Here is a 26410-nt window from a genome sequence, read left to right on the forward strand (position 1 = left end):
CAATTTTTTTTTTTTTCCCATCATAGTCTGTTAAGCCGCACTTTCTGTTTGCTCACCTGGAGACCTTTTCAATTCAGTTCAGCTTTATTTGTAAGGCTCCACTTCACAACAATGTCATCTCAGAACGCTTTACAGATACATTGATTCAAGCTAATTAATAATAAATAGTTATAGAAAATCAGCAGATTCTATTGAAATTTCACTTCAATCCAATCTCCCATCCTGAGCATCTACGGGTGACCTCACCCCACTAACAACGCTCATTGGACCACTCCACCCTGGCAAGGTGGCAGCTTAGGGAATTGTAAAAACATCTTTATTTTAATCGCCCTTCATCTCATCTTTACTCTCCTATGTCCATGTCTCAGGGTCCAGGTTTTATCCCTGGTGAGATTAGTTTAGCAAAATATGATGGTATTATATAAACGTACTTCAACACGAGTGGAACATGGAACAACACAATGAACCTAAAAAAAAAAAGAGCGAATAAAACAAAAAAGATACTCAAAGATGTAGCAAATAAAATGACCTCTATAAACCTATAATGAACTTATTTAAAAACCTGAGTAAATACTTACAGAAAGAGAATGAGAGGCGATGCATTAACATTAGTTTACTAACAGCAGGGAGCACAAAGGTACGTCTGTAACTTTTAAACTTACATTACAGGACTATGAAGCTCCGTCCAGAAGGAATAAACAAGATCTGGGAATGACAGTCAACATTAAGAATGAGAGAACTACACAGTGTGTGTGTCTTGATCTCTGGGTCTTTGGTGTAGTTCTTAGTTTTAGTTCCTCGTGTTGGTGTGTATTTTGTGTTTTGAGATTGCTTTTTCTGGTTTAATTTAAATGCTAATTAGTTTTACTTTCTGTTCTGTGTGACAGAGCCGATCCTCTACTTTACATCTGCTTCTCTGTGACTCCTGGTTCTTTTGTTCTGAGTCCCAAACTTGTTAACTCCCTCTGCACAGCTGCTGTTTTGGTCTTTTTTGCTGCACAATATAATAGTAGATGCTTGTAAAAGCAGTGAGTCACCAGTCAGTCAAGAAATCTTGTAACTATTTAATGCCACAAAGTAAAGACAGTAAACTAATCCAGTAACTCTATACAGTCACGATCCAGCGCACAATGCTGGAGCAGGAGATTTCCTTAAACAATGCAGCTGTCTTGCACACTGCATCAAAGTTACATCTTATGCCTGTAAGATTGCACAAACTCAGAGTCGGAGGGCATGTCAGGAAGGAATAAGACATAAATGGAGAAGTCGTGTGGAGGTAAATAAGCAAGACATCAATGCAAACCATTCTGTTCTTTTAGTTTTCCATAGTTACTGGCTCCAACCCTAAAAACACATTCGTCCTGACTGAGTCAGGTGGAGATCAGAGTGCATCAGACACTTCCACCTGTTTCATCTGTAGCTTGGGGCCTGTTGATTCCACCACATCCTAATGACAAACATGGCCACTGTGTGCATTTGCCTAATTAGTTACTAGCTGCAGTGAGTGGGATAATTGATTGCAGGGCATTATGGCTGATTTGCAACTCAACCAAGCTAATAATTTGTTATTGATTGAAGCATTTGTGAGAGATGTAACTGAGTCAAAGTGTTGCAAAAAGTTGGGGCTCTCAGTTTTTTAATCTACTTTAATGATATTACACCTCGCTAAGCTAACGTTGTAAGGAGCGCAGGGCGGGTGATGATGAACTGCAGGACTCAGCTCAGCACTGTAGACTCATATGTTATGACTGGAGGAGATTGCATTTGCTCAGGAAGCAAGGGAGTCTCTGTGTGCGTTTTTGAGGTACCCTTGTGTGTCTGTCTGTCTGTCTCGCTCAGTCTGCTTGCATAATATTTGAATACCGAAGCAGGGAATTGATGGGGACGTCGTTTATTTGCCGGGATGTGTCACAAATGCTGGCAGTCAGAAATGTGCTGGAATCAAAGTTGTGCAAACTTCTTTTTCCAGCATATTTGTGAAGAATTACAAATAACTGAGCTGATTTCTGCTTCATTGACTTCACTGATAAGTCCACCATACCATTCGATCTTCCTATTTAAATCAGCCATTAAATTACCTTCCAGAGTTTAATTACACGTTTCAAACAGTTATCACATGGTCAAAGGTTAGATAGTCCTTCCATATGCTTCACTGCTGCAGTACATGCTGAATGTTTTTAGATGTTGTCCTTCACAGCTTCTTGTTTTTCTGGTTTATTCAGCTTTATATCTAGTTTCCAGTCACCCTCTAGTTATCTAACATTCTTTTTTTTTTCAAATTGTTTTGTGATTTCTACCAAATTTTCCTCCTTTGCATCTCGTTTGTATTCTCTTTCTGTTCTCCTGTGCTGGATTCAGAGCAGGAAGCCCTGAGGAATTGAAAGTTGACGCTCAAAATGATTTTGAAGTGACTCAGAGAGCTTCTTTTCTTTGAAGCCAGGCACAAAAAAAAAAAAAGTTGCATTAAGGTACTGAGGTTGTCTCTTCTCTTCTCCAGCTTTTTCCCAGAGGCCCACCTTGGCAGTTAGAGGAGAGGTCATCACCATGACAGCGTCCTCGCGGGACTCCACCCCCTCGTTTATGGCTGGCCTCCTCCTACTCCCTCTTCTCATCCCCGCTGTTTTCACGCAGTACAACGCCGTCCCAACAACCCCTACCCCACCTCTGTTCGACCCGCTGACCCAACCAGAGTGCACAAAGAAAGAGCATCCAAAAGTTTCCATCCGAGGTCTGACATCACCTGTAATAATGTTTCGTTTGATCCATCTGATAATACCATGTCACATATGCCATGTCATAGAAACTCTGTTTTACTTTCTGACATAGAAACATCATTTTTCTTCATAGAAGTGTCGTGTGCAACGTACGTTTAGGTGCATCATAACATTGGAAAGGCAAAATTCTTGTGAATCTATTTTATGCAAAGCATTTCTGCAACCAAAGAAAGAACAGTCAATGTCAAAAACAGGCAAAATGACAGTCTGAATGAAAAAGGTCTTCTGGTAATGCACTCATCTTTCACAAGAGTTGAGTTCAGTGAAGGTTGTCGCTTCAATATTTTCACACAGATTGCTGTTGTATCATCATGCAGCTGTCAGATGTGCCTGATCGTCCCAAAGTCTGGTTAGCATGTAAATATTTGAAGTATGGGTCTTCCAAACTGAAACTGCTTTTGATTGACACCTGATATAAGCCTGTAGGATCTCCCATCATGTTGTTAGCCTAATGGCCAACAACAGTACTTTCTGACCTCCTGGATATACTTGTATTTTGTTAAGCACTTTTTTTCTGCTTGTCTCGCCCAATTTGGTCTAAGCTGTGGACTGATCATGCTTTTTTTTTTTTTTAAACTAATAGAATACAGTTTCAATCACCTTTAGATATCTTATTCCCAGGGAAGAAACTGTGGACGGAGAAAGAAAATATTCTTGACACTGACCCAGTTACAGCTACAGTAATTCTGACAGTTTAAGGGAATAAAAAGAAAATTAGAGTGAAGGCTCGCAAAAGAGACCAGAATCCAGCGTTTGCTGAATGTGGGTCTGAAACAGCTGTTTATTTTGGGTTCGCCTTGGATGGGGATTTTATGCAAACGCTCCCAGTACAGGAATAGGTTTATAATCTCATGAAATATGTTTCAGATTTATTTAAATGTAAAAACATGTCTATTTTTATCCTTAGTGTTTAAGTTTTAATTAAATTTAAACTGATTTAATTATTCAGACTATCTTTGACTTTAGGCAGTGTTGTTCATTTAATCCCTTTTATTCCTGTGCTGGAAATTCAGTAATAAGTTCATACTTGGTTGAAAAATCACATTTTGTCAGCAAAAATCTATAATTATATAATTTAAGTTTTTATTCCTAAGAGAATGAGAAATATGTAAAAAAAACAAACAAAAAAAATCCTGATATCTGTTACATTTCTCCTGGCATGGTTATTAGTTTTCTTTAGACCAAATGAATTAACATTCAGTTCTAAGGCCGCTAAAGACCTCCTCTTCACAGTGACCCCTGCCATAAATAGTCTTCATATTACAAGTACTTTTAACCCTTTCAATTCCAGACAGTATAAGATGGCACAAAATTATTTTTTTCACATTTATTAGGTAAAACCAGATAATGGATATGAAAGAGTGGCTTAATCACAGGGACAGGACCCACAGAAAGTTTTGTTCTGAAATCAGTAACAAGTCTTCACCATCCAGTTTCTTTTGCAGCCAGATGTAATTATATCATGAATATATTTCATCTGATCTTTTAAGTATCTCATAGCAGGATTTTCTAAGTAAGTACTGTCACATTGATCAGAAAAGGGCAATTGAGCTGATGATGCTTTAATGTGGCTCGTGGGAACCTTGACTGAGTATTTAAAGTGAGATAGATGCTTTCTGAGCACACTGAGGCAGTGTGATGCTCGATGATTAAAAACAATCTTTTTTTTTTTTTTTTTCCTCCATACAATTGTTTTAAAGGGTCGAACACCACAACTTAAAAACTGCCATTTTATGCTTCTCTTGATTCGGAGGCAATAGTCTCTAAACACATGCAAGCATGCATGTATTTAACAAAAGAAATTTGGCCTTGTAGCTTTTAATTTTTCAACCAGGCAGAACTTTCCCAAACCTAGCTGCTGTAAAGGTGTGTTGTTTGTGTCTGTATCTGCCATAAAAAAGACATTTTAGGCTTTTTGTCCAGTCACAGACAGGCTGCCACATTTTTCCAGGAACCAGATGCTAATGTGTTAGAAGACAAAGAATTGATTTAACTTCATATATGGTTGAAAAAACTGACTCTTCAAGTCAGTATTTAAACCCGCTACATATCTGAGAGCTTATTTGCTGTGAATAGAGGACGGCTTCTGTTGAATGTGATGTGGTTGATCTGTGTACATGCATTTAAGGAGAGCCCTGTTGCTCTTTTCACAGCATCAAAATAAACGGCTGTCATTAATACATGCTCACGTCAACTGAAATAAAAGCTCACTGGCTTCCAGTCAGGTCAGCATGCGCGACCATCTGAAAAGCAAAAGATGGGGGTGATTGTGGGGAATAATGATGCTCACTATCTAAGCTGCTCGTGTGTACAGTGGGCCACGAGGCAAGGTCTGCTTGACAGTGTGAAATGAAACGCTTTGGAGCACAGAATCGCAGATATGACAGAATGAAAGGTAAACATGCACAAAATTCCCATGTTTATTTTCAAATAGGTTTGTTTGTGTTTCATCTGCCAAGAGCAGCAACAGAAATTGGAGGGCTAAAATGATAGGCGGTGGGGATTGAAGGCAGAAATACCGAAATTGGAGAGGTGCCCATAAGTTTTTTGAATGAACTCTGCCCCTGCAAAACCTTCCTGCAGGTCCCCCTCCATGTTTTTGTTGTTGTTCTTTACTGAACCACAGTATTGCTCCCTTTTCTTCTTTTGAACCAAATCATTCCAGTTGCAGGTCTGAGCTTTTACTCGGATGTCATTTGTTCTTTTCTTGTTGGACTTTCTTTTACTTGAGTTTGAAAACTCAACCTCCTTTCAATTTAACTCCTATCCACCGAACCATTGAAATGGTTCCCCACAAAGCCAGGCTGAGGTCACCTATATGCAGGGTCCTTGCCCCTCTCCTTCTTCACCCACCGGGCCTCCAGATGTACAGATTAGCCGGAGCCCTGCCAGTGCTTCACTTCAAAGACGTGCCACTTGAGAATGGCTCTTATGGCAGGGAGCTGCAGGGCTACTGGCCTGTCAAAGCAAGCAGAGCAGGGCATTATGCGAAGGCAGCCTTATAGAAAAGGCCTGCACAATGAAAGTGCCAGCGAGAACCTGAGATTAGCCTCCGTGATTGATGAGCGTTTTATAGTGGCTTGCTGGAGCGCTACAGCAGTCACCTGGAGGAGACCGAGGAGTCGGCTAAGAAGAACTTTGGATAGGCAAGCAATAAAAATGCATGCTTTGCTTCTCAGCTAATTGTTTGTGTTTGAATGTAGGATTTCCTCTTTAACTGATTTTCCTTTTTTGTTGCGGTCATGTGTGATGCACTGAGATTTAATCCTTGGGGTGTATTTCTGTGCAGGTTGCAGGTGTCAGACATCCTCAGACTTCAAGTTAGGCCTTGTCACTGAAGCATGTTTTCTGCTTTTAATCAGATTTCTTCTCTGTGGTTTTTAGCATCTCCCCTTTAACTCCAGTCAACTGAATTTTTCCTATTCACACACATGCATCATGATGACCACAGTGCTGGTTTTTTTTTCCAGATTTGTTCAAAGAAAGCTATTTCTAATTTATTTTTGCCTAAAACTTTACCAAATCCTGACATATGTTCCTTTCAAGTTGTAGGCGACCGTGATATGACACTTAATAATGTTGCCGTAAAACTATTAAAGCTCCTTTTTAGCATTTTTTTTTAGCAAAAGAAAAGCTGTGAACACACCGTTGACCCGGTTTCTGTTTTGATTTTCAGTTAGAAACTGGGATTTAAAAAAGTTAAAAACTCCTGTTTGAGGTTGTTTCTGCTTTTTGAAGAAAGCTTCATGCACGTGAGAGAGTATGGAAATTCTTTGGAAGAGACATCTGATATGACGAAGATGAAAACCGCTTGACTCACCAGCCAGCAGTCTGACCAGCATCTTCCCAGATATGAAAATAACTCCTGAAGAAAATGCTTTTCTGTTTTTCTTTTGTGAATGTCTGCTGCATGTTTTCCTCTGAAGTTTGCTTTTATTTATGAATTATAAGTACATGAGCTAAGAGACTGTGAGGCCAACTTTGTTCACTTCAAACCACCCAATGGGTGTAATTTGTTTTTCCTTTTTATGCTTTTCAATTTTCAGTTTTTAGACTAATTCCACTTACAAAGTTCTGGTTCTTGGGGTGTCATTCCTATTCAAGTTGATATATACATACTTTATAAGCAAAAACATTTACAGATCAAGCAACATGTACAGAGAAATACTTTCTGTGGAGAGGTGTTTTTGTCTCAGTCAATGCAATATTCACTTTATTTCAGCTTGATTTAGCTGTTTTGCTCTGTTGCAGCTCTCAGTGGAAATATCTGTCCGGTTACTGTCCATCGTCCCACTCTTGTCCCAGTAATATCTCAGGAATCACTTTAGGGAATTTCTTGAAATACTGCAAACAGATTCTGTCAGACTCGAGGAATGAGCTGAGGAGAAATTGGTGGCTAAAGGTCACGGAAACCTTGTAAAGCACAGTAATATTTACAAAACCTCAAAACTCACAAGCTTTTCGTGGCAAACTTTCACACAAATTTCTTAAAGGATATAGACTGATTGATGTAAAACTATAACGCCATTCTGTTTGAATATTAGCTGTTTGTCTGATAACACTTTTAATCTTACTTACTCACCTGAATTCAGAGGATTACTTAAAGTGTGACTGCATTCCCTGTTGAATTTAGGGAAATACAGGAGGCTAAAAGAGGTGGGGGGAGGGTGCTGGGGTTGAACAGGGGGTGACTGACTGAGTTATACAGATTCGCATTTACTTGAACCTCAGCATGCTGCTTAATAACAGGACAGGTTCAGCTTCCTCCTTTTAAAGATAACTGAAGAGGTCAGTTTAACAGGAAAATCAGAGCAGCACCACAACCATTAGCTTCAACCAAGTGGTTGTTGAGCTAATTTTAACACAAAATCATGAATTTTAACCAAGAAATTTTAATATTCAATCTAACAGATTGTTTTTATAACAATAAAGATCATTTAATGCTCAAAAATACATTTTATAGTGCATAGACCTTTAGAAAAAATATACAAAACACCTTTAGAAATACAAAACAAACAAAAAAAACCCACTCATATGTCCATCCATAGAAAATAGGAATGGCTCTTTGATCCAGTACTTCAACACATTTTGCTGACGTACTGGATCAACACTTTTTTCTTAAACAGTAAATATATACTGGAGCCGAATGTGCATCAGTTAACTTCTCAGCATCTAAAGCAGTCAGGCAAAGCAGAGACTCAACATTCACCATCCATCAGCATCATCTGCGAGTGTTGCTGTTTGTGTTTTTTTATGTTTCTGTTGTTGCTGTTTGCGATCATGATGCAATCAAACATAACTCGATCTCAAACAGCTTCTGAAATCTTATCTAAAATCACTTTTTTTTTTCTTACTACACTTGATGTGTGTTTGAAACGGTCTGCCATGCACGATACTTTCTCCTCGCAAAACCCTTTTGATGTCTGTTTTTCACCTGAACCACATGTTGACAGACGCTCGACAGCTGCATGCGCTGCTGTCGGCCATCAGTGGTGTGCACACTGCTGCACACAATGTGTATCGACTGAATTACATTTGTACTGAATTAAAAGATCTTTTTTGATATTGTAGATCAATGAAAATAACTGTCCTTATGATCATCTTTATTATTCACACTCCATTCTATCAGTTTAATATGACTCCTGTGTGAGATTATACTGAGGCGCAGTTGATCAATACTATGTCTGATTGGTCAGTTTAACTGTCAAATAGAGCTCATATTCAGTTACTATGTTTCCTGCTCGTATTTTACCACAACACATTAAAATGTCTCCTTCCAACCAGAGTGGAAAAATTCAGATGCAATGATAAACAAGCTTCTTTTGAATAGAAAAAACAAACCAAATGAACCAGTTCAAGGGGTTTATTTTTTCTCAAACATTTAGTTGAAATTGGAAAATTTAGTTATAATAGTACAAAAAAATGATGGTTATAATGTAGTTTAAAAATATGATAGTCCCTTTTTTAAGGCCTGGAGGAGGACCCTGATTGTTCCCCTCTGCTGTAGTTGATAGAAGTGATGAAAATCACTGAAAGGACAGGACGTTCCATATCTTTTCATCCACTTTATTTTGCATTTGTGACATTCTTTCCTACCGTAAACACTCCTGACTGTATGTTTATACCTCAGCTGTTCCACACTATGTACTAGTGTTTCATGTCAACAACACCACAGTGCAGGAATACAGCAGTGGAATCACGTAACCTCCACCCACGCGCTCACACTGTTTGAGCCGCCAGCTCATGATTTAGATGGATGATATTGCTCAGAGCGTGAGGCTACAGGCCTGATAAGATCATGGCAAGAGGCCCGCAACTGGGGTGCTCCAGGTCTAGATATGGAGTCTGATTTTTAAGAGTTTTTTTTGAGAAGTTGTGGTCTGTGTTAAATGGCTCAAAAACACATTTTTGAGCAAAGGGTCAGCTTGGTTTGCATCCAGAGCGGCAGTACGTTTAGGTGCAAAAGAAGACATCACATAGAAGTATGTACAGAAAGGTAGTAAGACCTACTGGCTCTGGTTTTACTACATTCTTCAGAGAGGAGGAGGAGTTCTCTGATGGATTAAATTGCTTCACACTGCGAGTCATCAGCTCCATTTAAATCACTGTTATGTTCTCCTAAAGACGAGCAGGAAAACGGAAACTGACACCATTGGTGCCGTTTCCAACTCCGTTCTGTACGATCTTCTTTTTCCTTTGCTTTTCATTCCCTGTCTTATCTCCTCCCTCATTATACGTTTCACCATGTTTCTCCTCTGTCTCTTTCTGGACCTCCTTCTCCATTTGTTCCTTCATCCATCCATCACTTTCTCTCGTCATCATGCACTTTTTGCTCCATAACGAGCAGAAAAACGTATTGTGCACTTTGTCGGCGTCCCATTTCTTGCAGTGTCTGGGTAATAATTCTACCATTTAGCTGTCATGGTGCCATCTGAAGGGCTCTTGAGGTGCACAAATGTTGCTACTTTGTTTGCCACACATTGCTGATCTTGTGTGGCATTGTCATCTGTTTCAGTTCCCGCAGCTCCTTCGCCATTTTAGTGGTAAGTCTAATTGGAACTTTCGTAACAGATCTGTCGGCGCAAATGCTGCCATCGATCGGGCCAAGTTTAGCACACTGCTGGGGTCAGCCGATGCCGTGTCTAGATATCTGATGCAGCCAGGAGAGATAGCAAGCAGGATCAGAGAGTAGCGAACATTTGATAATGATATTGCCACTTTACCTGAAAAGTGGAAAGCAGCTTGAAAATTGCTCGTTTCTGCATCCACGTTGTCTCCTTTCCTATCAGTTATTTTAGCACCTTTCAGAAATGCACTTCTATTTCCCCCCTCAGGCAAAGATTTATTGTCCGTCCATGGTGTTTTTCTCAATGTCTGACAGTCAAGATGAAGCAGAAACTACCTTGATAATTCAGATGGTATTTTCCACATCATTAAGTGTTTCTTTAAATTTTTTTGGGGGCGTGTTTAAGAGCACTAACATGCAGCCATTGAAGTCCACTATGTGAGCAACATAAGGGGCTGTTGCCAGCATTTCTTTCCTTCCATTTAAGTTTATTGAAATCAGAATGCACACATGTATGCTCCATTTATTGTTTACACGCAGAAAAATGTTTAACAAAAGTGCAAAATGAAAATGTAATCCAATTCTTGTTGTGTAAACGCACTTTGCTTTGTGCATGCTTAATTCATTACACTGATCCAGCAGATGCTTTTATCCTAAAAGACTTAGAAGTGACAAGTATAGAGGAGTACACACTGATAATTGCTCGGGATGAGTTTGATTCTGCCTTTTAATTCAGAGGAGTTTAAATATCTGCCAGCATTGATCATCAGGGCTGAGCTGCAGAGCCGTGTTCAGTCAGGAAAAAATAAATCCATCTGTAAATCCAAACTTCCAGTCAATAAACTTGCTCATGTTTTCATGAGCCCCGCTCGCCGTCTGCAACTTATACAGTTCATGATTCATGTTGTAAAACTTTCCGCTAGACTTTCAAACGATTTGATGGGACATAAGAGGCATATCAGTGTGTGCTTCTGTAGGGAGCTGTTCGCATATATAGGTGATGGCTCTATGACCAGCCAAATGTACGGTGTTTCTGCATCATCGTATGGCGTTGACTTGGTACACTTGGAACCACAGCGGTTCCATATGATGACCAAATGAAGCGTACAATTAAAGAGAGCCACATAACCATAACGCTACCTTTCTCAAGCTGGGTCCTTCTTTCATTCAGTGACTCTCATGCTTCACAGTCCTTGTGTTTAGAATCTGTCCTTTACTCTGATCTTTAGTAGTTGCCGATTCCCCAACTTTTTCTCTTCTCAGATTTATGTCAGTTTTCTTGCACAGCTGGAGCACAGCGGTCCTGTCAGCAGCTCTGGATGTTGACTCACCTCTGGAAGGCCGACAGACGTCTTTACCGGTCGCTGACTGAGAGGCTATTAGCCTCCTGGCCCCGGCGACGTCTCCTCTGTGGCGGCTCTGGCCCCAGACTTTCCATGCTTTCTCCGCTCAGCCCATAACCTGCAGAACCTTAAATCTGAGTTCAGTCAAGTAGCTGAGGGGGAGGGCAGAGCAAACGGATGGAGGGAGAGTTGTGCTCCACTGACGCAAAACTGCTCCTCTCAAACTCTCACCCTCTGAAAGTCAGCCAGTGGGAAAATCAAAAGCTGTCTGATAGATCAGGAGACTATCTGGCATGGAAGAACCAGGAATGATGGTATATTTAAGAAAAAATAAGACCAAGCATCACATATATTAAGGGATGTTGGCAGGAGAAAAGTGAGTTGTGAAAATATTTGACTGCAGGGAAAGTTTTTCTCCTTTAGTACTAAGCTCATCTAATAATGTGAAGAGACGTGGCATTTATAATGCTGCTTTACCTTATTTGCACAAAAATGTGCTTACTGTAAATGGATATCGTATGTAAATTCCTATACCATGCACTGGTTTAACCATGATTATTTTCCCATTTCCTACCGCAGGCTGTGCTAAATTCATTCAGAATGCTGAAGTATGTGAAGGTGATTCCTCATTTATAGAATCATCTGCCAAATGAGACAGAGCAGCTGGCCTCCATGGGGTCTGTTGTGTTAACAATATTGAAACAACCATGTTGCCCTAAAGATTGCCATTTTTAGTATTGCCCCTTTGCAGCGGGTTTTATTTCCATTAGCAAGATGCTGTTACTGTGACTTGCCTGAAGGAAGGTGACAGACAGCTACCTTATAGTGTAGTATTTGTCATTCAGAGCTCATTAAACATTGAAGCGCTTGAAGGGAGAAAACAACTAGACGTCTCATTATTATGGTAATGTTAAAAAAAAAAAAAAAAAAAAGTCTTCCGCCAGTGTTTTTTTTTTTTTTTTTAAACTGAATTGTATCCAGCGCAGACGATACAGTGTTATACACACATTTTAAATGGTGTAGTTTTCACTAATCCACTTTAACTCATTTACATCCAGATTTGATGGTAGTGTTTTGCCGTTTAGCATGTTGTACATAAAATGCTCCCAAAAAGTTCAGGATATTCAACTTTCAGGTGGAACCAACAGAAAATGTAAAAAGTTGATGCTGCACTGATATTCTATTCTGTTCTGTTCTATTCGATTTTATTTGATTCTATTCTACATACATTTAGCAGATGCTTTTATCCAAAGCGACTTACATATGAGTGAGAACAACACAAGCACGAAATCAGACAGTAGAGGACATCGTAGGAAGGTGCTAGTGGACTGTCCAGTTGGACGCAGGTGCTTCCATGAAGTGCTACAGGCTTTTTTTTTTTTTTTTTTTTTGGTTTTTGTTTTTGTTTAGTTTTTTTGTTTATTCCCTTCCCACCCCATAATACCATCTATGATATAATACAAAGAATTAATACCATAAGGTTTGTTGGAAAGAACTAAGTTCTCCAACTTTCCAATAAATATATCCTGAATCTATCATGAATTCATGACATTTCAGTGAATTTATGCAATGGTAATTCCACCATTTAAGACAATTTGTAGCACAAACCAACAATGGGTAACAATTACATAAAGTGTCAGAATCTCAGTAACTTTAAATGTGTTAGGTGCCACCTGGCTTCCATTAAATGGATCCAACCGGTCCTACATAATGATTCCTTTGAGTGGGCCTCTAAGGCCGGAGCTCAATACCCCTGATTTAGTGGTTGAATTGTGGTTTAGATACTTCTTTTGGGTAAATTTCATACGATCACCTTGTCATAGAACAGCCATGTTGTGCAGTTAGTACTTAAACATTGTACAGTTATACATCTGCATTCAAAATTGTAAAGACAAATTAAGTTAACCTGTAAATGTTTATAATACAGTTTAGGTTCATTTCTGAAAACATTCAACAGGCCAAATATCCCAAACCTTTTGTGAGTTGTGACCAAGCGGCAACCTCCGGCGGTTAAAAGTGAAGCCTATGCGGAAGTGCATAAAACTGCAGTTCCCCCCTTCATCCACTAGGGGCTGCAAAACAGAGCAAATCCCCATAGACTCCCATGTTAAAAAGACCAACTTCATGGCAGAAATAAACATGTTTACAGCCTGGTTCAAAAATCCATTTACGGTTTATAGATCAGGTTTACCTTCATGACAACTGTGGGGGGAGTGAATTTTTTTCTAACTCGCCCGTTTTAAAGTAATTTAATCTCCGAGTTCGGCAAATTTAGGGGCGTGTCCTTTTGACAGGTACAGATATCTCGCTTCAAGTCAGAAGAACGTAGAACAACCGCGGTTTTTAGCCGGTTAACAACATGACTTGGCTTTAGCCCACTTACCTCCGTTAGCTGGTTAGCTCACGTTTTCTCAGGGTTAGCTTGGTTAGCTTTTAGCTACAGAAAGCTCGGAGTTCGCTCGATGTCAGTCATCTGCCATGACACTCACAGCTGCCATCTCAGCTCCACCTCTTTGCCCATATTTGTATTTTCCGGGCGAAAAGACGCGCATGATGCTGCCAACATTGCGACGGTAGGAACCGCAGACCGAGCTTCAATTCAGCTCTTCAGAAACCTACGGGTGACGTCACAGAGGCTCCGTCCTTCTCTTTATATACAGTCTATGGTTGTGTGACGTAAAAGTCAAAAGTGAAGAAATATGAGTCGTTTTACATGCGTCATAAATAGAAAGTTTGAAATTAGAAATGTTATAAAAACTGTTATGTGTCGGTGTGAAGGTTCCAGGTAGTGAATAACCTCTGTAGGTTGTTTAACCTTTATCTGGACAAAGAAAACCCAAGACGACACTCTACCTTCTGCTCAGATAGAAAGAGACCTGTCCTGCCAAGGCAAGTTTATTTGTATAACAACTTTCATGTACAAGATAAGTCAAAGTGCTTTACATGAAACATTAAAAGCATACAGATGGTGCAACAAAGCATAAAAGACAACAGCGAATAGCAAACGCCCAATAAAATCATAAATACTAAAATAATTAAAAACAAGATAAATGGTTACTGTGCAGATGTCATGCACAGACACATTGGAAAAGAAATGTTTTTAGCATTGATTTAATGGTTTCTATATTTGCTGAAAGTTTAATCTCCACTTCTTACAAATACCAAATAAGACTTTTAATCAGTACATTTATCTTTAAGTTAACAGTCCAGAAAATTGTCAAATTTGCATTTTTTTTCTCCTTGAACTTCCCACTAGGAATTTCACCATAAGAATAGTTTAAATGTTTGGGGACTGGTTTGACTTTTCTTGGACTGAACCAGTAAAATACATAAAGAAATCCAATATTTCATCTGTTTTTGCCAAACAACAGGTTCCAGCTGGTTAGATGTGATGAAATGAAAGTAACTCAAGCATTTTATTGTATTTCTCATGATTACAATGTTCTTCCATCTCCCTGTAAGTATGGCTGACCCGGATCCATCCTATTTAGTGGGATATGATAAATAGTTTTTTAAAATCCTTTTTTGCGTTTGATGTAAAGAACTTTGCACTACATTTGATTGCATTAAAGGTGCTTTATAAATATTGATTAACTGATTGATGGATTGATCCTGGCACACACTGAAGGATTGCTTTGGTTTCAGTTTTAATGAACAATCCAAATGACTTTCGTCCCGTTAATGTGAGTAAAGTCAGCCAGGCCTGTTTATATGTGGCAGTGGTTCAAAAAAAAAGGAATCACACGCAAGTTATGCATTTTTGACAAATCATGCAAAAAGTCACATTAAGGCAGGCTTTCATATAAAAGGGTGGATATTTCAATGTGCTGCCATGCATTATGCAACTTTACTGCAGCTGCTTTGGCTTGGTGGCCAGCTGGCTAGTTGAAATGTTGCTTGTAGCGAAAAGAATTTGGTTATCTTCAGGAAAAGGAATGTCAGCTCAAATTTTATGGTGACATTAGGATTCAAGCCGTCTTAGTGTAACTTAACTTTGCAAGAAGAGGGTTTTGATGCAGTACTTGGGCTGTCCTGCATGGAAAAAAAGTATTCACTGAAAATCTTAAGTCATTTGGACTGTTGTTCATCTGGTGATTTAAGGCAGTCGTCATCTCAACCTGACGAGTATCCTGAAAGTCAAAGATGTTGGATTGGGTGGAAACAGGGACCGGAAGTGAAGAACAAGAACAAACTTCCCTGTAATCATGCGGTGAAGACAGTATCCACCTGTCATTTCATGGCACTGCATCAGTGTTTCAGCTCATTTCTGCCAAATTTGAACATTTATGTGTGAGTCTGACTCAGTTTTGCGTTGCCCGTAGAGGCAGAGAAGCAGGTGCTGAACTTCAGCAAGTGTCATCCAGAGTTTCAGTGGAGGCTCCGAGACTGTTATCTGTGTATCACTCGTTTCATTCCCTTTAGCTGTGTATTGCTGCTCTTGGTGAAACGCTGTCAGAGTGCTGCACCTCTTAATACTCAAATAGAAAATTGGCATGAAATTGAGCCCTTTTCTTTCATATTGTTCTTGTATCTGTGAAAACACATTTAGTCTCAAGAGGACACACAAGACATCTATTATAGCAAATGATTTCACATTCTAGCAAGTTTTACACAACATATTACAGTTTTTAGCTTCTAGTTTCTTTTGAGGAGCAGCTTATTTTTACAGACACGTTTCTGGAATCTTTTCCATTTTTTATTTCAACTTTATATGTTGGCATTTTCCAGATTTAATCGCTTTTCTGGAGGACCCCTGGTGGCTTAGTTCTGTGTGAATTTTCACTCTTCTTACAAACTGGAATGAAGTGAATGTTTAAAAAAGCTGTCAGATGGAAGAAGATAGAAAGATTTTGATTTATGTCTGTGTGAGATGAAATGTCCTCATCCCTCTGGCAGTCATGGGCCGACACATTAATCCGTCTGCCTGCTGATTGCATGAGTGAAAGAAAGATGTGATCATTCATCAAGACTCACATCGAGACTCACGATTCAGCCATGAGGAAGAGGCTTTCATATTCATCCTTCATTATTGTCCTCTTCTTTGCCCCCCCACCTGGTCAGTTATATGAGAAGAGGACTTGTGAAACCACTTGTAAGTGGGACGATAACCACTGGCTGCTGGTTGGAACCTTCTCAAAGGGGAAAACAAGCAACTGCATCAAAATCAGCCTCTTTTTTTTTGCAAGCTTTGTGGGGAATATTTATATGCTTCTCAGTATGGATTTCTAGTGATTCATCCTCCACATTAAACCCTCTGAACTGAACACTAACAGCTTCTGTTTTTAATGTCAGGAGCATTATGCCTCTATGGAAATTATACTCTTGTTATCTGTTTCTGCACCGCTCAGTCCTGTTTTATGGTTCGTGTCGTATGCTCCTTTTTAATGGCTCTGTTTTATAGGGAGGATAAGTCACTTTTTAACACGCTTTCATTTTCTAAAATGATATATAAAATGATATATATTTCATTATTTGTGGATGTTTTCTGCATGTGTTTTATAGACAAAGTAACAAACCTGTATTAATTCCAGTTTAATGGGTGCTTGGCTGCATTAGCCTGAAATGCTGCCTTCTCTTTTAAGAGCAACATTTTGTTTTTGTTGCTGTTAAGGTGATATAGTGGTTTTATTGGAAAAAAAAAACATGGAAAAGGAAGACAGACAGTGATATTGTATGCATATGCTGTGTAAAACTCCAAAACTTCTATTACATTTGTCTCCTTTGAGCCGTTTAGATATTGTTTAAAAAAAATGTTTTTGCTTGTTATTAAACGAATAAGCTCTTGTTTGCTATCTTTTAAAAGTCATTGTAACTTGAAGTAACATTAAGTGTGTAATACTGAACATTATTGTTGCTGATGATATTCAAGTTGGCATCTGTACCTCAAATCTCATAATATTAAGGTATAAGTCCTAAAAGGAGTTCTGACAGTGTGATCACTTTACTTCTTTGTGCTTTTGCATTTAAACTTGCTCTTGCATGTTTACGTGATATCAAGCTGTTCATTAGTTCAATCCGGTATATGTTCATATTCCTCACAAGTTCTTTTATGTCCAATTATCCTTAACCTCAGTCTGAGGAGCTAATGACCAAATATCATACCTGACTCGGCTAGCACTTCTTTTTCTTCTTCTCTCTTCTCCAAATTGCTTTTTCATTTGGCTCTCTCAGTTGCTGTGTTTTAGAGATGCACAATATTGGATTTTTGGCCAATATGCTGATATATTACAACTTATTTGGCCAATAAGTGATCTCTCCATCCCCACAAGCATTTAATTGCAGAGACTGTTTGGTTTCCTCTGTGGAAAAAAAGTGTTTATATTGGATACTCTTTGTCCCACACACACACAAACACACACACACACATACATAACAAAGCTGAAAATGATGTAACACTCAGTCCTTGTGTGAAAGAAGACTCATTTTTCAACTTGCACTATGTACAACATGCCGAATTGAATCACGACTATTGTTTTTAAAGCAAACAAGGAAGATATGTGCATCCTGTCCTGGGTTTGGCAGGATTTCGGCCTACATTATATTTAATAACCTCAATAAATAAACATTTTTAAAGTGAAAAACGGGTACTATGTCAAGGTTTTTGATCACATCTCACAAGGTCTGAATCCAAGGTCTGCCAAGATAGCTGGCGACCGTTAGCTGTAGCGTTAACTGTTGTACATGAGTCTCCTTTTGTTTTTTAGTGCAGTATATCATGAATATAGCTTGAACTCATATTATTACATGACTGAATGAGACATGAGAACCTTTTTTTTGGCACAACTACATGTTGAAGTATGGGAAGATTTGAACTTTCATGATATTCTGCACAGCACTGTCAACACTCTTATTTTACCATATCTGTTGTGTATTAAATGTTACTGTACATGTCAGCAAAGTTACGTAACTGATCTAGAATATATTTAATGGTCTCATTTAGTCGGTTAAAGCTACTCTTGTTTAAAGGAACATTCTTACCAAACGGGATCATGACGGAGTCTTTAAATCAAGTTCAGGTCTGTTTACATAAGACTGTGGGGGTAGAGGCGCTCTAAACGCTCCTCCAGTTTCAGACTTAATGCCATTAATCATACAGTGTTGCAACGGTCGTCCCGCACACATGTTAACGTTGGCCTTTAGACCCAGCATACATGTTAGAGATAATGAAAAAACACGCGCAGTCACACCCCCACACACACAGAAAGAAACAATAAGGGAAGTGGAAACTCTAGCATGGTGTATAATGCATGCTTATAGTTAGAAAAGGAGGAGGCCTCTTCCAGAATTTATATTGTGTTAGGATGACTGGCCCAGTTATTTATGCAACTCGCAGAGATTAAATTCTTTCTATAGAGGTGTGAGGGAGTATAGAGGTTTTTTTTAAAAATGCATTAGGTTGCATTTCTCTACTATCCCTGGATTTTCAGCGTATTTGCTGCTTCGCTCTTGTCCACTTCTCTTGTTTTTCTAACGTTCTCAGTCAGGTTGGAACCTCTGAAAGGTTTTTTATTTCTGTGAAACTCTTCAGCAGGCTTGCATGAGATGCTCTTTTAAGGTCTGTCCTTTGATATTTTACAATTGTAATGTTAAGAGACTGCAACCGCCATGGCAAAACCTTCCGCGGGGGCCTCTTGAGGTCATCCATGATGGATTATGCCTTATTATTTTGGGGATTTCAACAATGTTTGCTTCCAGAATAGTGGTTGTTGAAATGGTCCCCTCATTCAGCTCTGCTCGCTTCTCAAACTGCAAAAACCTGGAGAAAAGTTCAGCTGTGAAAGTCACACAATTCACATCCACATCTGTGAGTGTGTCTGTCTGTAAGTGTGTATGTGTGTGAGTGTGTGTGGGTTATCCGTATTTTAAATGAAGAGCGCCATCCTGTACTGTCACCGCAGCCTTCTGTCTTCTCATCACTCATCTCTCTAGTTATCTTTCCAGATGATGGGGCCATATGTGCCTCATCCATCCTGAAATCCATCTTGTTGCAAGCCAGAGAGTAGTTTCCCTTTTGGCTGGGAGTTTTCCTGGTAATGTGGTCTTTCAAACACACTCATTTTAAGCATTTTAAGGTTACTTTCAGTTACACTATAGATTTAAAAAGTTTAGTGACTTCTTCAAATTGCAAAAAATCAGTAGGAAGATGGTTTATTTTCTCTTTGTTGGGAATGGAAATGAAAAGAGAGAGAGAGGGATGGACTTTACCAAGTGACATTGCCAAGACACAAAATGACACACTGGACTAGATTACTGGGCCTGATTAATTAAAACTGCTCAGATTTCTGCACATTTTACATGTTTTTGACTAAGCAGGTAGTTTAAATGTTATTCTTCTGAAAAGGCTCATTGAAAGATTTACAGTAAATGTGCAAGAATTAAGACGGGTCTCTGATTCCAAAATCTGATTCTCTTAAATCCAACACCCCCCAGCCCCCCCCCCCTATTTTGTCCTTGACAAATGACAAAAAGCACTTTTTTTTTTACTGGTAGGCAAACATTTAAGAAGGGTATTTGTCATTAATTAAACTTCTAATTTAATAACAAATAAAATATGGACAGAATGGAACCTACATGTTTAAAAAACTATCTAATTATGATTGTCGTTATTTTATTAGGGTTTTTTTTTTTTTTTTTTTAAATATTGAAAATCTTACTCCACCTTTAAAGCACATAATGTTTCACACAGGTAAGATAATGGAACATGTCTTCCTTCACATCAGTTAATTGTTACACTTGTATTAATTGTTATTTCCAGAGTTTTATTTCCAATTTTTTTTAAAAAAACTGGCCAAAATACAATATTGTGCATCCCTAAACATACTCCATGTCGTCCTTGTTTCTGCTGCCTTCTGCCAGAACTTACCTCATGCTCGGTTATGTTTCTTCTACCTGATGGGCTTCCTGTGCTTTCCGTCTGTAAGGAAAAGTTCTTTTCCTCACCTGCCTGCCTCTGGCCTGTCAGTCAGTATTTGGATCCACTACAGTACACACTTGAGGGACTTGCTGGTTCTGTTAGACTGACTGCTGGTCTGTCAGTTTCTGTGGTATGTGTGTGTATCCTTTCACTTCTGCATGAGTTACTGCTGGATTTAGATATTTTCGATGATTTCCCAGATGTTGTTGTTTTCTCTTTTGTAATCTCAGGGCATTTTCTTGTCTTTAAGTTTATGGAAACCCCTAAAATATCTATCATGAACATTTATATTAAGCGTTCACTTATAACCGCACATATTAAGAAAGGCGGGGGGCGTAACACATCTTTTAAGCTGGTGAAGCCCGTCACCTCTGCTGTGATCCTCTGTACAGCTTGAGAAATATCACAAATCCCTTTATGCTGCACAAACTTCCATGCAGTAAAATCCGTTTAGAATTTGGCATATGGAATCACAGGAAGATTTGAGGAGAAAGTACTCTTTTTCTACAATATTTAGTGTGAAATTAAAAGCTGCGCTAAGCAGCCTCTCTGCTATGCGGCTTTGAAAGTTTGATTTGTACATACCCGGCTCAAACAGTGCTGAGTATTCGCTCTCATGGGGCTCCGTTTGTCCAAACGTCTGGCTGAATCAGGATTGTTGTGCCTGATGAAGCTCGGACAGCTTTGTCTCTCGCTGTGGGAGACACCAACTCAGTGTGGGAAGCTTTTCTTTCACTGTTGATTGTACTATTTTAATCACTTCCCTGATGATTACTTTACTGGTCAGATGAGATGATGTAAACTCAGATGTTGTCTGTCCAGTGATGACCAAAAAGGAAAATAAGATCAGATGCATAAATTATTTCTACTTTTCTTTATATCAATCAACCATCTTGTGTTTATGTGTCCCCACTTAAACATAAAACACCCAATAAAAGGTTTTTCTGTGCATAAGTAAACTAAATGTCACAGCTTTTACGTCTTGCTATATTTTAGCCCCTGCTAACTTCTCTCTCTCTCTCTGTGTCCTTCTGTTAGCTCTCAGTCCGTGGATTTCCTCTTTCTCACACCCCAGCGTGAGAGAATACTCACAGCTCACCCTTGACCTGACTAGGAATGAGCTCATTGTGGGTGCCAGGTAAGAAACTGTAAATCCAGCCGGCTTTTTACCCTGTGGAGCATATTACTGAGAATGTGAGACCCTTTCTGACTCACTCATTCTGTGAGGTTTCGGATAATGACGCTTCTAAAGTGCTCTGCTGAGGCCTCGCTGGACCAAGTTAAGCTTTTGGATTTGGGGTGAAATTGGGAAAGATGTGTCATTCTTCACTAGTTTATGTATGTGCATCTATCCTGATGAGAGGATATGAGTTCACTTCTTGCCTAATTTGGCCTCATCAGAGTCATTCATATCCAGATCCAGCTCTCATTGCATGAATGTGTAAAATGATGCCCAAATGACCCAAACAGAGGCAGTGGCCGGTCCATGTACATGAGCTATAGCTCCTCAGTGCAGCCAGCCATGGTTCTAGTCCTGGACTGGGGCCCTTTGTTTAATGTCATTCCCTCTATTTAGACCCTCTTTCCTGTCCAGCTACCTTTAAATAAAGCCCACTAGAGCCTTAAAATTTCTTTAAAAAACAAGAAAAAAAGATCTCCTTGAAGAAAAGTCACTAACATATTTGCTTTTGCTGTCTTCTCGCTTCAGAAACCACCTTTTCAGACTGGACCTCAGCAACATGTCTCTATTACAGGTAGGCAAACTCTCCAGTTTATATATCCCCGCTTTTTTGGTTACTGATATTGATAAAGTTGATGATACATTGTAAGTGTGTGAACATCTTTTTACTGAATTCAGTGGTCCAGCAGGTGCAATAGGCATCATTTAGAGCTGCAGATGTGTGTTGCTCACAGCATGCAGACATGTGCAGTCTTCATAGCAAAAAATATCTTCTTTGGAAGAGCATTTTAAGACAGAAAAGTTTTTTAATGTTTTATTTGAACATTTGGTCTGTTGCCTGAACCTGTAACTTTACCTGCTGTGTTGTAAAAGTAACAGCTACTGAACAGATTTTTTTTCCTGTTTTACAGTTTTATTTTAATATCAAAGGGAGCCGCTCATCTAAAACTAAAATCAGAAGAAACATCATGCTTTAAAAAAAACTGAACCAGTTTATTACTGTGATGAAATAATTTATGGGCAATTTATTAGCATTTTAGCTTTAACGGTGGCTGTAACATTTGCTAAGAGAGAGAGGCTTTGCTTCATAGCACTGAGAAGAGGATTGAACTGATTCTATAAAGTCAGGCTTTGGTCAGGGTCAGGATGCAATCAGGAGAAAGCCCATAAAAGATGAGTGCCAGCTCCCGAGTGTTATGTTGGAGCAAAAGTTATTCATTACAGGTTTATAACATCTTCATGACTTATGGGGGATCATAAACAGAATCTGATTAAATGTTTTTGAAGTACTTAATCACTGAAATCTAACAGAAAAAATGATTAGGGCTTCAACCTGAGCCCTTCAGACAGTTGTGTGCCCCTGCTTTGATTAACTTTTAAAGCGAAGATGTTTACTGACAGTAGAAAGACTTTTTTCTTTTTGTTAATGAGACGAACTTCGGAGCAACAAAGCAGCATGATGGCAGTCCCTCTTCTCTGTTACTTTCATCAGACTGCTGGACTGAGGAAACGCAGACCCAGAGCTTGATGTTAACGCAGGCTTTTCTTTATGAATGGAGGGGGGGGGGGGTTTCTCTCATGAATCCACTTTCATCTAAGAAATTGAGTTCTTCTTGGAATATCACCAGCCTTTCCCTCCTCTATTTTTTTAGATTTTTATGACCTACACTGGCCATCATATGCCTTCTTGTAAATTTGGTGTCATGAAAAAGAGGATTTAAAGTGAGTTATGTTTCAGATATTTGGAAAACATCCAAGAACTGTCTTAAGCTGTTAAATTAGTGGATATTTGTTTTGGCTTATTTTCTTTGATACCACATTTCTGTAGTTTCTAGAAGATGTTTTGTCAACTAGAAAAGCTTTTTCTTCTGATTTGATGGAAAGTCTGGGAGATTTCAAGCAGCTTGTGAAACCGCTGCTTGTTTGGTGGATTCACACCATGCTGCCTGATTTAAATCCTAATTTGTTTTGTCTGAAAGTTTGGTACAGTTTGGGAGATATGAATACACCAGCAGACTCTGATACAGATCAAAGAAACAAATTCTGGTCCACCTACAAATGTAGGTCTGAGGGCACATTCACATCAGCCTTTTCTATCCACTTACTCGGACCGTCCGCTTCTTTTGGGGAAGTGTGAATGCACCAAACAAATTGATTCGGATCAAAGAAATGGACTCTTTCTGCCTACAATCGCAGTTCTCAGTCTGTATCAAACTACAAAGACTGCAGACTACAAAAAAAAGGCACTTCGTGCATTTGTCATGGTATTGCATTGTGAGTAATTACACAGTAAATGCAGGGACATTGTTGGTCACAACCATAGACTGTATATAAAGAGATGGACGGAGTCTCCGCGACGTCACCCATAAGTTTCTGAAGAGCTGAATTGAAGCTCGGTCTGCGGTTCCTACCATCGCCATCTTGGCAGCATCATGCGTGTCGTCTCGCCCGGAAAATACAAATATGGGCAAAGAGGTGGAGCTGAGAGGGCAGCCGTGAGCATCATGGCGGATGATTGACATCGAGCGAACTCCGAGCTTTCTGTAGCTAAAAGCTAACCGAGCTAACCCTGAGATAACGGGAGCTAACCAGCTGATGGAGGCGAGCGGGCTAAAGCTAAGTCACGTTGCTAACCGGCTAAAAACAGCAGTAGTTCTACGTTCTTCTGACTTGAAGCTGGATATCGGTACCTGTCAATCAAAAGGAACACCCGTAAATATGCCGAACTTCGAGATTAAATTACTTTAAAACTGGCAAGTTAGAAAAAAAATTCTCTTCCCCCACAGTTGTCCTGAAGGTAAACCTGACCTATAAACCAAAAATGGATTTTTGTACCAGGCTGTAAACATGTTTATTTCTGCCATGAAGTTGGTCTTTTTAACATGGGAGTCTATGGGGATTTGCTCTGTTTTGCAGCCCCTAGTGGATGAAGGGGGAACTGCAGTTTTATGCACTTCCGCATAGGCTTCACTTTTGACCGCCGGAGGTTGCCGCTTGGGGTAAACACTACTAATACATATGCACTTGTATTATGATCGTGAGGAAATGAGTTTTGGTCAGAAGTTGACCCAGAAAAACACGATAAAAGTTCTGATAGCAACATTTGATGCAGCTCCGTGTTTTGCTCCTAAACTTGAACCGGCTTAGTGTTGTAAACCCGATTTGAACCAAGCCATCCATCGTACTGAGCCTAGCAGAGCATTGGCTGTGAATTTCACTTGTGGACAAGTTTGAAAAGGTGTCATCAGTCTCCTTGTAATAGCTGGAAAGATGTTATTAAATGTGGGGGCAAGGTGTTGTCGCAGGGCGCATTCACACCAGACTTGGTTCACCTGGGAATTCTTAAAAATTTTGCACCTTTTGCTTTGTTTTGCTTTTACGCTGCACATACTCACACACTTGCAAACCGGCTCAACCATGTCATGCAAATAAAACAGCTGCTCACTGGAAGAAGGACGGAGATATTTCCACCCAGTGATCAGAGCTGAAACTCGCTCTTTCGCCACAAGTAAACAAATTTATTAAGTCTTAGGGCGAATACAAGTGGAGGAAATGAAATTCCCACACAGGGTGGCCAGACTCTACAGATATGGTGAGAAGCTCAGTCATCTGGGAGAGGCTCAGAGTAGAGCCACTGCTCCTCCAGAGTAGAGTAGCCAGATGAGCTCGCTCAGTCATTTGGTTAGGATGTCCTCTGGACGCCTTCTTGGAGAGTTGTTACTGGTACGTCTCTCTGGGGAAGACCCAGGACAGCCTGAAGGGACCGTATCTCTCAACTGGCCTGGGAATATCTGCAGGGTGGTCATGGTCTCACCTAGTAATAGGGGAGAAGTTTGGTGATCTGGGAGAGGCTCGGAGTACAGCTGCTGCTCCTCCACATCAAGACAAACCAGTTGAGGTGCCTCAGGCATTTGGTTAGGATGTCCTCTGGACGCCTCCCTGGTGAGATGTTCTGGGCACGTCCCTCTGGGGGACCCAAGAGAAGACTCAGGGCACAAGAGGGATTGTATCACTTAGATGGGAATGTCTCGGGATCCCCCAAAATGAGCTGGTGAACTTGGCTGGGGAAAAGGAAATCCAGACTTCCTGCATAGCCAGAACAACCCCAGATAAGCGGCAGAAAATGGATGGTTGGATGGATCAAGTTGATGCATCCTATGTCACTTCCTCGTTTTGTTCCAACGGATGTTCCTTTTGCTTTCACACGGTCGGTGGACCATACCTGTATTCACTTGCAAACAAGCCAACACCTCAGTTTTGAAGAGCACCAGTTTTCCCTTAGTTCTGCACTGAATGTGTGTTCACACTACTCCAGATGGGACTATGCATGGAAATTAACCACAGTTAGTTTAGAGCTGACTAAACAGCACCAGCATGAATGTGACCTTAGCTCTGCTCCTCTTGTGAGTAAAAGTTTCTCTACTCTGACATAAATGGCTTCTTTCACTCCCTGTTCAAACCAATTTTCCTCACCGCCAAGATTTTAACACTGTGGGCTTCAAAAAATGTCTTTTATCGGTAAGATGAATGGAAAGCACTGAGTGTTGGTGTGATGAGTTGGCTCTCCTGTGTTGGCCCATCTATCAGTGCAGTGACTGATTTCCCTGAAGTAGAGCTTTTTGCTGTATTGAACTGCATTCATGAGGATCTTATTTTCAGGGTTTGAAAAATCTTCAGTTCTTTGAGGTTTCCTGCATGTAAAGGGTGTGCTACATGTCAAAGTATTTTGCCACCACCTTGGTGGGCAGCATCAGTTCTTGGTCATGTTGATGCTGGTGTTGGTGCTTTTTGTTCTGTAATGCTGTTTAAAAAAGAACAACAATCACAGAGAATTTGCTTTGTGGTGACATGAAGGTGTTGCTGTTTTTGGTTGTGAAAAATGGTTGTGAGCTCCTTCCGGCTCAAGCAGGCTCTCAGCCAGTTAGCATTTGTTTAACATCTAGCTTCTAGATGTTAAACTTCTTCTGTTTTTGGAGAACTGCATCTCTCTTCGAGTTGAAATATTGCTGGTATGTAAGAGCTCCAGGTATTGTAAATTTGAAAATCTGGGAATGTATAAAGCAGACATAACAAGACAGGACATCTCGACAAGACATGGTTGCAATAAAAGCACGTTTAGTTTTTAATTTCCAA

The 26410-nt window shown here is 39.7% G+C and overlaps 1 protein-coding gene across 1 annotated transcript in view; it reads left to right on the top strand.

The window, feature by feature from the left end:
* Positions 1 to 2508: 2508 nt before the first annotated feature.
* The window catches only part of sema5ba (sema domain, seven thrombospondin repeats (type 1 and type 1-like), transmembrane domain (TM) and short cytoplasmic domain, (semaphorin) 5Ba), a 111661-nt gene continuing 87759 nt past the window's right edge, over positions 2509 to 26410 (top strand). Inside the window, exons 1-3 of the mRNA XM_079253892.1 lie at positions 2509 to 2728; positions 21136 to 21235; positions 21806 to 21851. Coding sequence (XP_079110018.1) covers positions 2545 to 2728; positions 21136 to 21235; positions 21806 to 21851 — 330 coding nt within the window. The 5' untranslated portion in view covers positions 2509 to 2544. The remainder of the gene's footprint in view (positions 2729 to 21135; positions 21236 to 21805; positions 21852 to 26410) is intronic.

The sequence above is a fragment of the Telmatherina bonti genome, assembly GCF_933228915.1.
Source record: "Telmatherina bonti genome assembly, chromosome: 15".
NCBI classification, from domain to species: Eukaryota; Metazoa; Chordata; class Actinopteri; order Atheriniformes; family Telmatherinidae; genus Telmatherina; species Telmatherina bonti.